Here is a 14,569-nt window from a genome sequence, read left to right on the forward strand (position 1 = left end):
CCAGGCATCTATCCCTATGGAGCCGAACTCCCTCAGGAGGCTGAAAAACTTGGTTGCCTTGGCATTCTCTTCCTTGGTGTCATGAGATCGAATTGGGGTTCATCCCACCTGCACCGATGGAACACAAAGGCCTCTGCCTACAACTACCATTCTCCTGTGTGTAGTTGTTGCCTGTTGAGATAGTCCACCTGCATATTGTCCACGCCTACTATGTGAGCCGCTGCGAAAGCCGCTAGATGAAGCTCTGTCCAGGCAAAGAGCTTGTGAACCTCCTGAGCCACCAAATGAATGACTCTTCTTTCTGCCCTGTCGATTGATATAGGCCACCGTCATTGCACTGTCCAAGAATACACGTACTGCCTGCCCTAAATCCGAAGGAGAAAGAACAGAGCCCTCTGCACCGCCCTTGTTTCCAGATTGTTGATCAACCAGGACGCTTCCACCGGGGACCACTGCCCTTGAGCTGCCGATCCTTGACACACCGCTCCTCAACCGATGAGACTGGCATCCGTGGTCACTACCACCCAGTCCAGATCCACTCCCTTCTCCGAACTGGACCACAATAGCCACTACAAGAGACTGGAACTGGCCTCTTCCTAGAGCAGCAACAGCACTGGAAACTCTTCCGACATCGGATTCCAAAGTCTAGGACAGCTGTTTCCAATCACGCTACCCGGCCGCACACATGGACATGCGATTTTATAACATGCGCGAATGCTACCCAGCGGGCACACATGGACATGCAATTTTATAACATGCGCGCGCATGTTATAAAATGCCAGCTCAGCGCGTGCAAAGGGGAGGAGGATTTTTGCTGTTACGCATGGGGCCTTCCCCAGTTCCCTCCCAGTCTGCTCCCAACCCCCTAGTCTGACCTCCCTTCTCCTTCCCTGCCCTCCCCCTATCCCTATCCCAACCCCCCCCCCCATGTGTTGTCTTACCTTTTGCGCCTGCTTCGAGCAGGCACAAGTTGCACGCACCTTGCTGGCATGCGATTCCCGGCACAGGGGCAAATGGCTTCTGTGCCAGGCGCCTCTAGACCCGCTCCTGGACCACCCCGCCCCTTTCACCAACCCCGGGATTTACACACTTCCTGGAGGTTTATGCACGTGGCTGGGCCTTTGAAAATTGGCCCGGTGCACATGTGGCCCAAGTTTACGCATGCAAGTCTTTTAAAATCTACCCCATAGAGTAGAAGCCATGGACCTTAGGACCTACGAATAATCCCAGACCTTGGGGACTAGCAGGTCCCTCAGACGAACCACTTGCGTCTGCAACTTGAGAATCCTTTCTGGGTGAGAAACACCTTGCCCACCAGGGTGTTGAATCTTGCATCCTGATAGTCCAAGGACTGAGACAGGACCAACTGACTCTTTGCCTGGTTTATCACCCAGCCTAGGGAGTCACTTGCCGAATGGAGGCAAAGCACTCCGCTTACAACGTTGCCTCAATGAGCCAATCATCAAGATAAGGATGAACCAGTATCCCCTCTCGTCTGAGGGCCGTTGCCACTATTACCATCACCTTTGTGAACATGCTCAGTGCCGTAGCCAATCCAAAGGGCAGGGCTCAAAACTGAAAATGCTGTCTCAGCACAGTGAAGCGCAGAAATTTATGATGATCCGCCCTGATGGGAATATGGAGATATGCCTCCGTCAGATCGAGAGAGGCCATGAACTCCCCCCTTGCACACCGCCGCAATGTCTCCATCCGAAAACATGGAACCCGCAATGTCGCATTGACCTTTTGCAGATCCAGAATGGGCTGAAACGAGCCCTCCTTCTGGGGAACCATGAAGTAGATGGAATACCTTTCTCTGACAGTGCTCCTCGAGCAGCACCGGGAGAACGGCTTCCAATTGCTGCAAGCGTAGCAGAGTGTCCTGCACCGATGCTCGTTTGGCAGGCAAAGCGCAATGGGACACTACAAAGGCCTCCTTGAGGGGGTCAAGAATATTCTTTTTTTAATTTTTAATTTACAATTTATTAATTTCTTAACATTAATTTTACAATGAAAAAAAAAAGGCAAACAATTGGAATACTTAGGAAATATCCTAATCGGCAAGCAATAAAAAGTTCATATGATACAAAGTAATTCCAATATCCAGTCCACATTAAATGGGAAGCCAATACAAAGGAAAACAGAAAAAAAAGTACAATCTAACTTGCACTAAATGGGAGATTAATTTAAACTAAATTACCAGTAACACTCTCCAAAACAAGCTGCTGTAAATTTCCTGATCATCCACTCTTATCAGAAAGAAAAACTTCCAGGTGGGCAGGATCTAAAAATACAAACTTATTCTTCTGAAATGTAAAGGAGAGTTGCTTACCTGTAACAGGTGTTCTCCCAGGACAGCATGATGGAGTCCTCACATGTGGGTGACGTCACTGGACGGAGCCCTATCATGGAAAACTTTTCTGTCAAAGTTTCTAGAACTTTTGACTGGCACAATGAGCATGCCCAGCATGCCATAATCCCTGTAGCCACAGGAGTCTCCCTTCAGTCTCGTTTGTAGCAAAAGGTGCGAACGAAAAAACAAAATAATATAACGTTTCGGACCCAACTCCACGGGGTGGCGGGTGGGTTTTGTGAGGACTACATCTTGCTGTCCTAGGAGAACACCTGATACAGGTAAGCAACTCTGCTTTCTCCCAGGACAAGCAGGATGGTAGTCCTTACATGTCTGTGATTAGCAAGCTACAGGCTGACTCATATTTGTTTGGACCAACAGCGTACAAGTTGTGCAATGGGCACAACAACTGGTGTACTGTTGGTAAAAATGAGGCAGCCTGAAAAATCACAGCAGATTGGATGTGGAAGGAGTTGGGATTATACTGGAAATAAGTTCAAGACGGATTGGCCTAAGGCAGCGTCTTTGCGTCCTTCCTTGTCCAGGCAGTAATGTGCTGCAAAAGTGTGAAGAGAGCTCCATGTTGCAGCTTTATAGATCTCAGCAATCTGTACTGTACAATAGTGTGCTATTGAGGTTGCCATGGCTCTCACTGAGTGCGCCTTCGCTCGTCCCTGGAGAGGAAGGCCTGCTTTTTCATAAAAGAATTCAATACAGTCTGCTAGCCAATTGGAGAGAGTTTGTTTGCCCACTGCAACTCCAGATTTGTTTTTATCGAAGGAAAGAAAGAGTTGTGTGGATTTCCTATGGACTGCAGTGCGGTCTAGGTAAAATGCAAGTGCATGTTTACAGTCCAAGATGTGTAAAATCCTCTCGCCCTGGTGAGAGTGAGGCCTTGGGAAAAATGTGGGCAAGACTATAGACTGATTCAAGTGAAAATCAGTAACCACCTTGGGAAGGAATTTAGGGTGAGTACGAAGGACCACTCAATTATGTAGGAACCTTGTATAGGGTGAGTATCTGACAAGTGCTTGTAACTCGCTAACCCTTCGAGGAGATGTAATGGCTACTAGGAAAAGAACTTTCCATGTATGAAATTTAACATCGCAGGACTGTAAAGGCTCAAACGGGGAGCGCATGAGCATGGTAAGTACTACAATTAGGTCCCATTCAGTGACTGGTGGTCTCAGAGGGGGCTTAAGTGGTAATAGGCCCCTCATGAACTTACTCACAAGGGGTTGCGCTGTTACTGGGGCATCCCCAACTCTTTGTGGTACGCTGAGATGGCACTCAGGTGTACCCTTACCAAAGAAGTCTGGAGAGCAGAGTCTGAAAGGTGCCAGAGATAGTCTAAAAGAGATGGAGTGGGGCAGGAAAAAGGGTAGATACCTTTTTGCGTGCACCATATGGTAAATCTATTCCACTTAGAACGATAGGATTTACGTGTGGAAGGCTTTCGTGAGACTACAAGTACTTGAGAGACGTCAGTTGAAAGGTTGAGCGGTTGTCGGATTAAGCTTTCAACATCCAGGCAGTGAGGGACAGAGTATAAAGGTTCGGCTGGCATAACATGCCATGGTTCTGATTTATGAGAGTGGGCGCTGTGCCCAGGCGAATAAGTTGTCTGATCGAGAGGTCGAGAAGCATGGGAAACCATACTTGTCGAGGCCAATACGGGACTAAGATTATCATTGACCCTTTGTCCTGTTGTAGCTTCATGAGGGTTTTGGCTATCAGCGGTTATTAATGTTCAATGAATGTATTTACATGTTATATTTTTATGATTTTACAGTTTTATATGTTTTGAGTTTTGATTGTTATTTATATATGTTTGATTTTAGCCCCTGAGGCAGCCACTCAGTGTGGCGAAACTCGTCCAGAGTCGGGCTTTTTAAGAACAATCACATGCTATACGTCTCCGCTAATAAAAAATTGGAAAAGACTTTTCTGTGGCATCCACTTTTTTTGTTGTTTCCTCACGGCTATATTGGATCGCCTACCTTGCTGTTTCTTGGGTCCGTCTAAGTAGGGAAAGACATGGACACTTTCCTTGTGCAAGTGTGCTGCTATTATTGCCAGACATTTGGTGAATACTCTAGGAGCAGAGGCAAGTCCGAATGGCAGTACTCTGTACTGGAAATGCTGATGACCTACCATGAAACGCAGATACTTGCGATGAGGAGGGAATATTGGAATGTGAGCGTAAGCGTCTTGAAGATCCAAAGAACAAAGCCAATCTCCTGATTGAAGAAGTGGAAGCATGGTGCCTAGAGAAACCATCCTGAACTTTTCCTTCTTTAGAAATCTGTTGAGATTTTTGAGGTCTAGGATGGGACGTAGGCCCCCGGTTTTCTTTGGAATGAGGAAATAATGGGAATAGAATCCTCTGCCCTGCTGAGTCCGGGGCACTGGCTCTACAGCCCTGGCTTTCAGAAGGGTGGATAATTCTACTTGCAATTGGAGTATGTGATTTTTGCTGACAGATAGAGGTCTCTGAGGAGAATCTGTTGGAATTGAGAGGAAATTGAGTTGGTAACCTCGAGATATGATTGCAAGTACCCATTGGTCTGTTGTTATTTGAACCCAATGGGTGTAAAAGGAGGATACTCGACCTCCTAATGGAAGTTGTGGCTGAGGATTGGAGAGGTGACTGTGTTCTCTGGGAGTGTCCTCAAAAGCCAGCAGCAGGTCCTGACTGTGGCTTAAGTTGAGGCCTAGCTGCCCTAGGTTGTCTGGGCTGAGGCATTTGTTGTGGTCTAGTAGACCTGGTTCTAGATGCAGGAGAGTAGTACCGTCTTTGCCTATAGAATGGTCTTCTAGTATCTTTTCTTTGAGGCCTACGAACTGGGTGCGTAGGTGGATCCTGTGGGATTGAGGAAAGCTGTCTCAGGGTTTCCGTATGCTCTTTTAGCTGCGTAACTGCATCCTGCACTTTGGATCCAAAAAGGTTATCTCCCAGGCATGGAAGATCTACTAATTTATCCTGGACTTCAGGCCTGAGGTCTGAGGCTTTAAACCATGCCCAACGCCTGGCACTGATCCCTGATGCAGCTACCCTGGAAGCTGTCTCAAATCCAGCATAGGCTGCACGCACTTCATATTTGCCTGCCTCTAGTCCTTTTTGGATGATGGCTTGGGCTGCTTCTTGATATTGTGATGGAAGAGATGGTATAAAGTCCTGCATTTGCTTCCTTAAATTTCTCTGATATTGGGTCATGTAAAGTTGATATGAAGATATCCTAGAATTTAACATGGCCCCTTGGTAGACCTTCCGCCCCAGGGAATCTAAAAATCTTTGATCTTTACCTGGGGGATTTGAGGAATGTGGTCTAATCCTCTTGGACTTCTTTTGCGCAAACTCTACCACTACTGACTGGTGAGGGAGCTGCGACTTTTGGTATCCAGGAGCAGATTGCAAAAAATATGTACTGTGCATTCATTTATTAACAGCTGGTACTGAGCATGGATGTTCCCAAATGAGACATTGCAAATCCAGCAGAACATCATGGACTGGTAGAGCTACCACTTGCTTTGGAGGGTCTACAATGTTTGCTGTCTGGTATCTTGCTCTGTGACCAAAGTGAATGGTATGGTGTCAGACATTTCCTGTACAAAGGATGTGAATGAAAAATCTTCTGGAGGAGATTTTTTCCTTGGTTCTGGTGGGGATGGATCAGACATAAAAGCTTCAGATGAGGAGTCTGATTGCGTGTCACTCCAAGTATCATATGGATCTTGGGGTTGAGGAAAAGTTTTGGAAGGTGCAGGTGGTCGAGGAATCCCTGAAGGTCCTGGTAATGGATCATCAATAGGTGATTCCTCAGGTTGTTCTTCCTGTGGATTTGAGGGAAGAGAATCGAGCAGTTTATGATATTTTTTCATTAACAGCTGATATAGTGCCAATTCTAAACTTCCTGGATCCCCAGGCAAGGTTGGCATCGATGGTGACTGTGTCGGAACCGAAGATGGTGTTGTCGTCTTCGGTGGTTGCGTCGATGTCACCATAGTTTATCGGTTTAGGTACCAGCATCGATGTAATTAGTGACAACGGCATCGGAACCGGCATCGACAAAGTCGTCGGCATCAGTACGGTGACTGGTATTGGCGTAATCACTGGCATCGGCGAAGGTACAGGCATCGGTTCAAGAACCGGCATCGGTGACATCACCGGCATCGGTGACATCACCGGCATCGGCACAGTCGCCGGAATAGGTGTCTGTTCTTTCAGGGCATGGAGTACTGCTTGTCTTATAAAATTAGACAATTCCTGCGATACAGCTGGTGTGGACAGAGCAGCTGCATGCAGTGGTGGTGTAGGCGTTGATATTACCTGCACAGATCCCCTGTGGAGGTTCAATCGATGACGATGTGGGCCCCGGCGCTACTGTTATCAGAGTTTCCTGAGGCTTCTTCCGCTTAGCTGTCGGTTCCTCCGGGGAGAGGGTTGACGCTAGGGTCGGTGTGTGTCGATGTCGGTGTTGATGTTTAGGCCTATGCTCGACCACTGACCTTATCGATGCTGTCGAGGTCGATGGCGATGCTTGATCTCCTGATCCCTTCAGACGACGTTTTTTCAGTAAAACTTTCTTTGAAACTCCTGCCAGGGAAGATTTCGTCGATGTTGAAGGAGAAGGAAGAAGCTGAAGGTGAAAGAGATGCTCCATCTTCTCCTGCCGAAGTTTTCTTCCTTTGGGAGTCATCTCTGCACATTGAGGGCAGGATGAGATATCGTGTTTATCTCCCAAACACAGAACACACTCAAGGTGTGGATCTGTGATAGACATCGTTCGATTACATACCGGACATTTTTTAAATCCTGAAGCCATCTTTTCCAGACAGCCGATGAAAAGAGGGGAAAAATTCTGAGAGAAAGTTTTTACTTAAAAGTAAAAACAAGACTGATTTCTCACCGGCCGGTGGAAATGTGAGAGAAATCCCGTATGGGAGAGAAATATTTTGAAAAATCAATGACTTTCTAGTCAGTAAGTGTGTGAGAAAACTCACAGGGCTCCTTGCTCCGCGATGCTTACAGCAGCACGGAAAATCGAAGACTAGAGAGAGACCCCTGTGGTAGAGAATATCATGGCATGCTCAGTGGCCACACAGTGCCAGTCAAAAGTTTATAGAAACTTTGACAGAAAATTTTCCCACAATAGGGCTCAGTCAGTGACGTCAGCCATATGTTAGGACTAGCATCCTGTTTGTCCTGGGATAAATATGTGTTGGGAATGTCCAAAAGTAAGGAGATTGATGTGAATGACATCATACAATGTACTTTACAAAGACAGATGGAGTTAACCCCAGCCCAGGGCCTCTTGAATGTTCTTGTTGATGGTTCCAGATATGAAAGTGTACTGATCAATCAGTTTTGCTTGGGGGCACGGATCATTCTGGCGGCCACCTGGAAACAACCTATGGTGCCCATTAAAGAATCCTTATTACAGAAATTAGACTTAATGAATACAATGTACAAGATAACTGCCCAAAAAATCATCTTCCCAGATTTCACCGGACTTGGTCACCGTATACATTATGGAGAAGCGAGACACTTCCTGCAGTCTCAAAGCTTTCTGCACCAGATGCATCTTAAGAATTGGAGTACCAATATGAACAGACTTGAACATTTGACCACTTTTCTTATAGAACTTCCTTTATTCCATCGCCAGAGTTTAAATGAATGCTGTATGATACATGCAATATATATAATGCATTATATAAAGCTGTACATTCTATTCCAGTTTGTGCATCCTATCATGTTACATTATTCATTGACATGGAATAACATACCTGCATATGTATGTTTATTGTATATTGTTATGATCCAAAAAACAGAAGAGGAGTACTGCTGCACGCAAACAATCAAATAACCAGGAGAATGTGCAGGAAAAATTCAATGTCCACACATAATTTTGAGTGAGAAATATATTCTTTTGAAACGGAAACTCCACAGTGTTATGTTAGGATATAATTCAAAATGGTTCCCCCGACACGGACCCGTGTTTCACCGCGAGGCTGCGTTGGGAGCGATAAAACAGAACTTTATTTCTTCTGTAACCGGTTTCACATTTCAGCATCACACTGGGAGTGCACTCCTGTCATAACACTGTGGAGTTGCCGTTTCAAAAGAATACATTTCTCACTCAAAATTATGTGTGGACATTGAATTTTTCCTGCACATTCTCCTGGTTATTGTATATTGTTTACATGTTTGAAAATGGTTAATAAACATTATATTAATAAATAAATAAATAAAAATACCATAATACTTCTGTACAACTACACCTTGAGTTTGATGTGCAGTTCCGATCACGCCACCTCAAAAAACAAACAGCAGAACAAGAAATGGAATAGAAAAGGTTAATTAACTAAAATGATAAAGGGAAAGAAAACCTACACAGGTTAGGGCTCTTCAGCTTGGAAGAGAGATAGAGAAGACATGATAGACATTTATAAAATCATGAATGATGTGCAGCAAGTTAAGTGATATAGTGGATAATCATTTGAGATCCACTTAACAGATGGTGTGGTACATTATGAGAATGCAGGAGGTAATGGTTCATTCAAAGGTGAAGGTCTTAGCCTTTATGAAAATTAACTTTGTTAAAATGGGGGAGTACCTCAAGGAGCTGTTACCTGAATGAAAACATCTAGGGGAAGCAGAAGAGCAGCGGGCAAAACTAAAAGAAGTTATTGAAGTTAAGGGGAAAAAAAAGTTAGCGTTTATAAACTCAAGAGATCGCAGAACAAGAGACAGGCAACAATATCTGGAAAAGCTAAGAAAACTGGAAAAATAGTCAGGCGAGCAGAGATGCAAATGGAAGAAAATAGCTAATATGGCAAAACTGGGACAATACCTTTTTTAGACAGGTAAATGATAAGAGGAAGTTCAAAAGTGCATTGTGAGACTCAAGAATTAAAAGAGGAGAAATATATAGAGGCTGATGATGAAAAAGCAGAATTGCTAAACAAATTTCTATTTGGTTTTCACTGAGGAAAGGTCAAAGAGTAGGCTCACAGAAAATGGACACAACTAGAACTGGAATTTAATGATGGTTGAGGAGTAGATGGAATCTTTCATGTAATTGTGAATAAATTCTAACCACATTTTTGTTTAAAGAAGTGACATTTTGATATTGTCTGTTGATGTCACAGTAGTGGTATCTGATTCTGGTACAAAAACCAGAAGCATGCATAGAAAAAAAATGATTCTTTTCACCTAAGAGTTTCATTGGCACCAAAAACTGTCTGCACTATAAGCTCCTGTGCCAAAGTGGATGGCACAGATAGCATTGCTGCTTCAAGCCTCTTTGGTGCAGGACATGGATGGTACCCTTGTTTTCAGCACTGATGGAGATTCAGTGCTGAGGATCTTTGATGTTGAGGATGGCAACAGAAATCTATTCCTACTTTTCTTTTGTTGCACGTGGGAGCCAGGTAAAATCTTACTGCACGCTTTGGAGATTCTTTTCTTTTTAGGTGCTGGTCTGTCCAGCTTTTCCTCTCTTTCTAAAAGGGTGAAGATATTTGATATTTTAATTTAAGTAGTCTATATGAGTGTGTTTTGGGGGATGTTCTTCCACATGCAGAACAATCAGCTATATCACGTGTGGCGCTCAGGCAGTGAAGATAAGAGATCATGCAGATCAAGGATGAACATCTTGTGCCTGCATTTAGAACAGAGTTTGAAAGGGCTTTTTTTTTTCTTTTTTTAAATCTGATCTGAAACTTTTCTATAACTTCACTTTTTAAGGTAAAAGACAAGATGAAAAAAATGTGTTTTTTGGATGAGGCTAAAACAAAAAGAAAATCATGAAGAAACTAAAAGAAAGAAATAGCAATGAAAAAAACCCACAAAATCTTGAAAAATAGAGAGGCAGATGAGAGAGAGAGAGAGAGCAAAAAGTGTTCTTTTGCTTAGGTGGAAGAAAAGGTACTAAGGAAGCTCACAGGACACTCTCTCATGGAGACTACTAGATCTTTCTGAGCTCAAAAGAGAACGCATTCTGTGTCAGCATCATGCAATGACATCACCCATTTGTCTGGCTGGATTCATCTTTCTTGTCCACGAAGAGCATCTTACAAGTACGCAAAAGCATGTGAGTACATTGTCTTTAAGTAACTAGGCCTCAAGTGCTCATAATCTCAGCAGGAGAACCTGATTTAGTGAAAATTTGGCTCACAGTATATATTTAAATGGCAGTGCAGTAAACTCAAATGTCTAGCTACCAAAAAGACAAGTGAGCTAATATTAATAAAGGATTTACATACCTGGAACACAGATGTAATTTACAGTCTTAGCTCGTGGGGAAGTCTATTAGCCCTCAATCCACATACAGGACAATACAATATGGATGCGCTAAAAATGTGCATCAAACAAGAGCACACTTTATTTAAGGTGCGCACAATCCCTTCTCCTGGGTGCCCGATGCAATAAGAAAATGAGCTGCAGTGCTAAAAAGGACACGCCAGGGATTGTGCATTCCTAGCACATCCATAGCATCTGGCACCCAGGAAACATGGCTGTGCGTGAGTTAGGAAAATGGACGCACAATTTATGAGCGTCCGTTTTATCCCAGGGCAGCTAATTTACTGGCACAATATGCACACATCATATACATGGCCCAGAGTGCTTATATTGTGATTGTATATTGTGCGCCCTGAAATTATGTTTTTTATGCCAAGACTTTGTTTGCATGATACTGCTTTCTGTGGTTCTTCCTACTTAGTATCATGATAACAATCCTCCTCATGGTTTCCATATCTTCCACATCTTGCAAAAAGGCAAACCTTTCCCAAAAGCCATTCTGCAATATCACTTATGAAAATGTTAAATGTGCATCAGAGGACCAATCCCTGATGCATTTACTATTACTCTTTGTTACTTCCCACCTAACCAGATTCTAACCAGGTCAGTCACATTATGGCCCATACCTAAGGTGCTCCGTTTGTCTATAAGCAGTCTATGTGGAATCATGTCAAAGGCCTTGCCAAACTCCAAGTACACTTCATCTAGACTCTCCCCTGTTCTAGCTCTCTAGTCACCCAATCAAAGAAACTGATCAGATTCATATGACAGGACCTACCTCTGGTAAAACCATGCTGCCTCAGATCTTATAATCCATTGGATTCCAGAATACACTATCCTCTGTTTTAATTCTAATAATTTACTGATTGGCAAAGTCAGATGACCAATCTGTAGTTTTCAGACTTTTCATTACTTTCACTTTTATTATTGTTGTGTCCATCGGTTCCCGACGCCCTCTCTCCGCCCTCCTTACCTCTTGGCGATTCCATCTTCGCCCGCGGGAAGATTGGTTGCCGTGGCGTCCTTCTGCCGAAGTCCTCCGGCATCACAGGACCGGCTAGACGCTGCAACCCGCCATGTTTCCTGGAGGCCTAGGGGCGTGTGCACGGTGCGGCCCCGACTGAAGTACTGGCGATGGCGCGAACCTCAGGAGCAGCCCCCTGAGATGACATTACCCGCGATGGATATATAAGGTCTTAGATTTTGCTAACAGATTGAGTTAGCAGGGGTTACTCTTCCTAAGCTACTCTGCCTCCTTGGACTTACCAGGGGGTACCCGCTCCTCGAGGGCCTCGCTCTCTCCTTTGTTTTTCAGGTGACAGTCTGGAACCGGTACTTGCTCGAGGGCCCTCGTTCCCAGACTTGCTCCGTATTCTCTTCTGCCTGGAAGTCATCACTGCCATCTACATCAGTGAGTTACCATTGCTCTCTCAGAGCTTTCCCTGGAACAAGGTACTCGCTCTTCGAGGGCCTATACATTCCAGCTCCTGGGCTTATATGAGACATTGTGTGAGTGTTACCATCAGGTTCGGTACATGAACTCTGCATACCCTGCCTACTCACTATAGTTCAGTTTCTTTACAGCTCAGCCTCCAGGGATCGCTGTTGCAGTATCTGAGGGACTACAGCCCAGCCGGGCATTCCAGCTCACTACTGCCACCTTTGGTGGTTCAGCATACTGTCTAATAAAAGAACTAGTATGTGTCTGTCTCCTAACTTTGAGCCTGACCAGTGGTCCCTCTCGGAATCTTCCCCTGGGGGCGTGGTCATCTGCCACTGGTCCAAGGATCCACCCACAACTCTCCTAAATAACAACAGATTGCTAACTCCCCGGCAGACTGCTAACTCCTAACAATTATAGGTAATAATGTGCATAATACATAGCTTTAGATCATATATACTGTATAGATTGCCTGCTGCATAAGGTTATTAATTTCTTAATACTTAGTTAGAAACATGAGGTTATGTGCAAGACAAGTAACAAAGAATTGCTGAAAAGGACAGGTACAGAAATTTTGATAGAAAAACAAAAATGACAATTGCAGTTAACAACTATAAAGAAAAGTAATGTTCCCATACCTGAGAGTAAAAAGCTCTGCAACTTCTCGATTTTGGAAAAAGGGCAATCACTAAGAAGCTGCTTGGAGTATGAAACTGAATTGGTAGATTAACAAGTAAGGAACTTTTGAAATCTATAAAAAGTGCAGCAACACCACTTGCAGAATCCTATCAAAAAGAGAATAATAATTGTTAAACTGGGAACACAGTAGCACAATTAAATAAACCAACTTTAGAGGACACATTTCAAAGGGATCTAGATGCTTAACCAGAGAATTAGATGCAGAAGTCTAGAGAGTTAAGAAACCAAGATCACTAGATTTGAACTTTGTGACAGGCTTCACAATGTGGCTATATTTAGCCACTATAAAAGTAGACATTCCTGGTGTGATCTGAATCACTGGAGATAAGCACGCACTGCGTATAATTGTATTTTGAATTAAACATGTTGTTTCACACTGAGCCGAGAAATAGAAGCAAAGTATAGGAGAATTATTTTTAGTTATTTTATTATATTTAGTCTTTTCATTGGTAGCTCAAGGTGAATTACATTCAGATACAGTAACTATTATTATTGCAATATAAGGTTAAACGTGAGACAATGAAGAGTGAAATGACATGCCCAAGGCTGCAAGGAGCATCAGTGGGATTTGAACCCTGACTTGCTGTTCTAACCACTAGGCTACTACTCCAACTTGGTAGTTTCTCTTTGGTGTAGATTTTCAAAGGGTTACGCGCGTAACCATTTAAAAACCCTCCTGCGCGCGCTGAGCCTATTTTGCATATATGCGGTGGGTAGTGAAGGGAAAGGAATGGGGTAGGGGAAGTTAACTCAAAAAACTCTGACGGGGGAGTTAACACCGACCACCTTTTACACTCAGTTATAATGCCGTAATCACATCACAAACGCATTCACTTTATTAAACAGATCTTTTTTACATTCACTGCCCTTTTTATATTTAAGAATTTGTATCTAGTAATTAACTTCCCCTATCCCTTTCCTTTCCCTTCACTACGCACCGCCCCCTCCCTTCCTTGTATTTTTATTGATCACATCCGTTATTTTTAGTTCTAATACCACACCTCCGATTACACCACGCCCCTTTACAAAGCAAAATTGTTTACCTTGTAATAGGTGTTATCCCAGGACAGCAGGATGTAGTCCTCACATATGGGTGACGTTACTGATGGAGCCCTATCGTGGGAAAAACTTTTGTCAAAGTTTCTAGAAACATTTGACTGGCACTCTGAGGCCACTGAGCATGCCCAGCATGCCATGATATTCTCTGCCACAGGGGTCCAACTCCAGTCTCGTATGTAGCAATAAGCTTTAGTAAAAAATAAAATAATAAAAGTTATGAGACCCAACTCCGCGGGGTGGCGGGTGGGTTTCGTGAGGACTACATCCTGCTGTCCTGGGATAACACCTATTACAAGGTAAGCAATTTTGCTTTATCCCAGGAGAAGCAGGATGCTAGTCCTCACATATAGGTGACCAGCAAGCTAGAGGCTGAGTCATTTGATATGGAGGCAACAGTGATGCATTGTAGAAAATGAATCAGCCGAAGATCACAGCAGGTTGGTTGTAGAAGGAATAGGGTTTAGACTGGAAACAAGTTTTTTAAGACAGATTGTCCATAGGCTGAATCTTGTCATCCTTCTTTGTCCAAACAGTAATGAGCTGCAAAGGTGTGAAGAGAACTCCAAGTTGCTGCTTTACACATGTCAAGAATTGGCACTGAGCGATAGTGTGCTACTGAGGTTGACATTGCTCTTACTAAATGTGCTTTTACTCGCCCTTGGAGAGGAAGGCCTGCCTTTTCATAACAAAACTGTAAGCAATCTGCTAGCCA

General features: G+C 43.9%; 1 protein-coding gene across 1 annotated transcript in view; it reads right to left on the reverse strand.

The window, feature by feature from the left end:
* C1H20orf194 (chromosome 1 C20orf194 homolog) overlaps window positions 1-14,569 on the reverse strand; it is a 794,595-nt gene that overhangs the window by 295,170 nt on the left and 484,856 nt on the right. Inside the window, 1 exon segment of the mRNA XM_029594038.1 lies at window positions 12,738-12,884. Coding sequence (XP_029449898.1) covers window positions 12,738-12,884 — 147 coding nt within the window.

This window comes from Rhinatrema bivittatum, chromosome 1 (assembly GCF_901001135.1).
Source record: "Rhinatrema bivittatum chromosome 1, aRhiBiv1.1, whole genome shotgun sequence".
Classification (NCBI taxonomy): Eukaryota; Metazoa; Chordata; class Amphibia; order Gymnophiona; family Rhinatrematidae; genus Rhinatrema; species Rhinatrema bivittatum.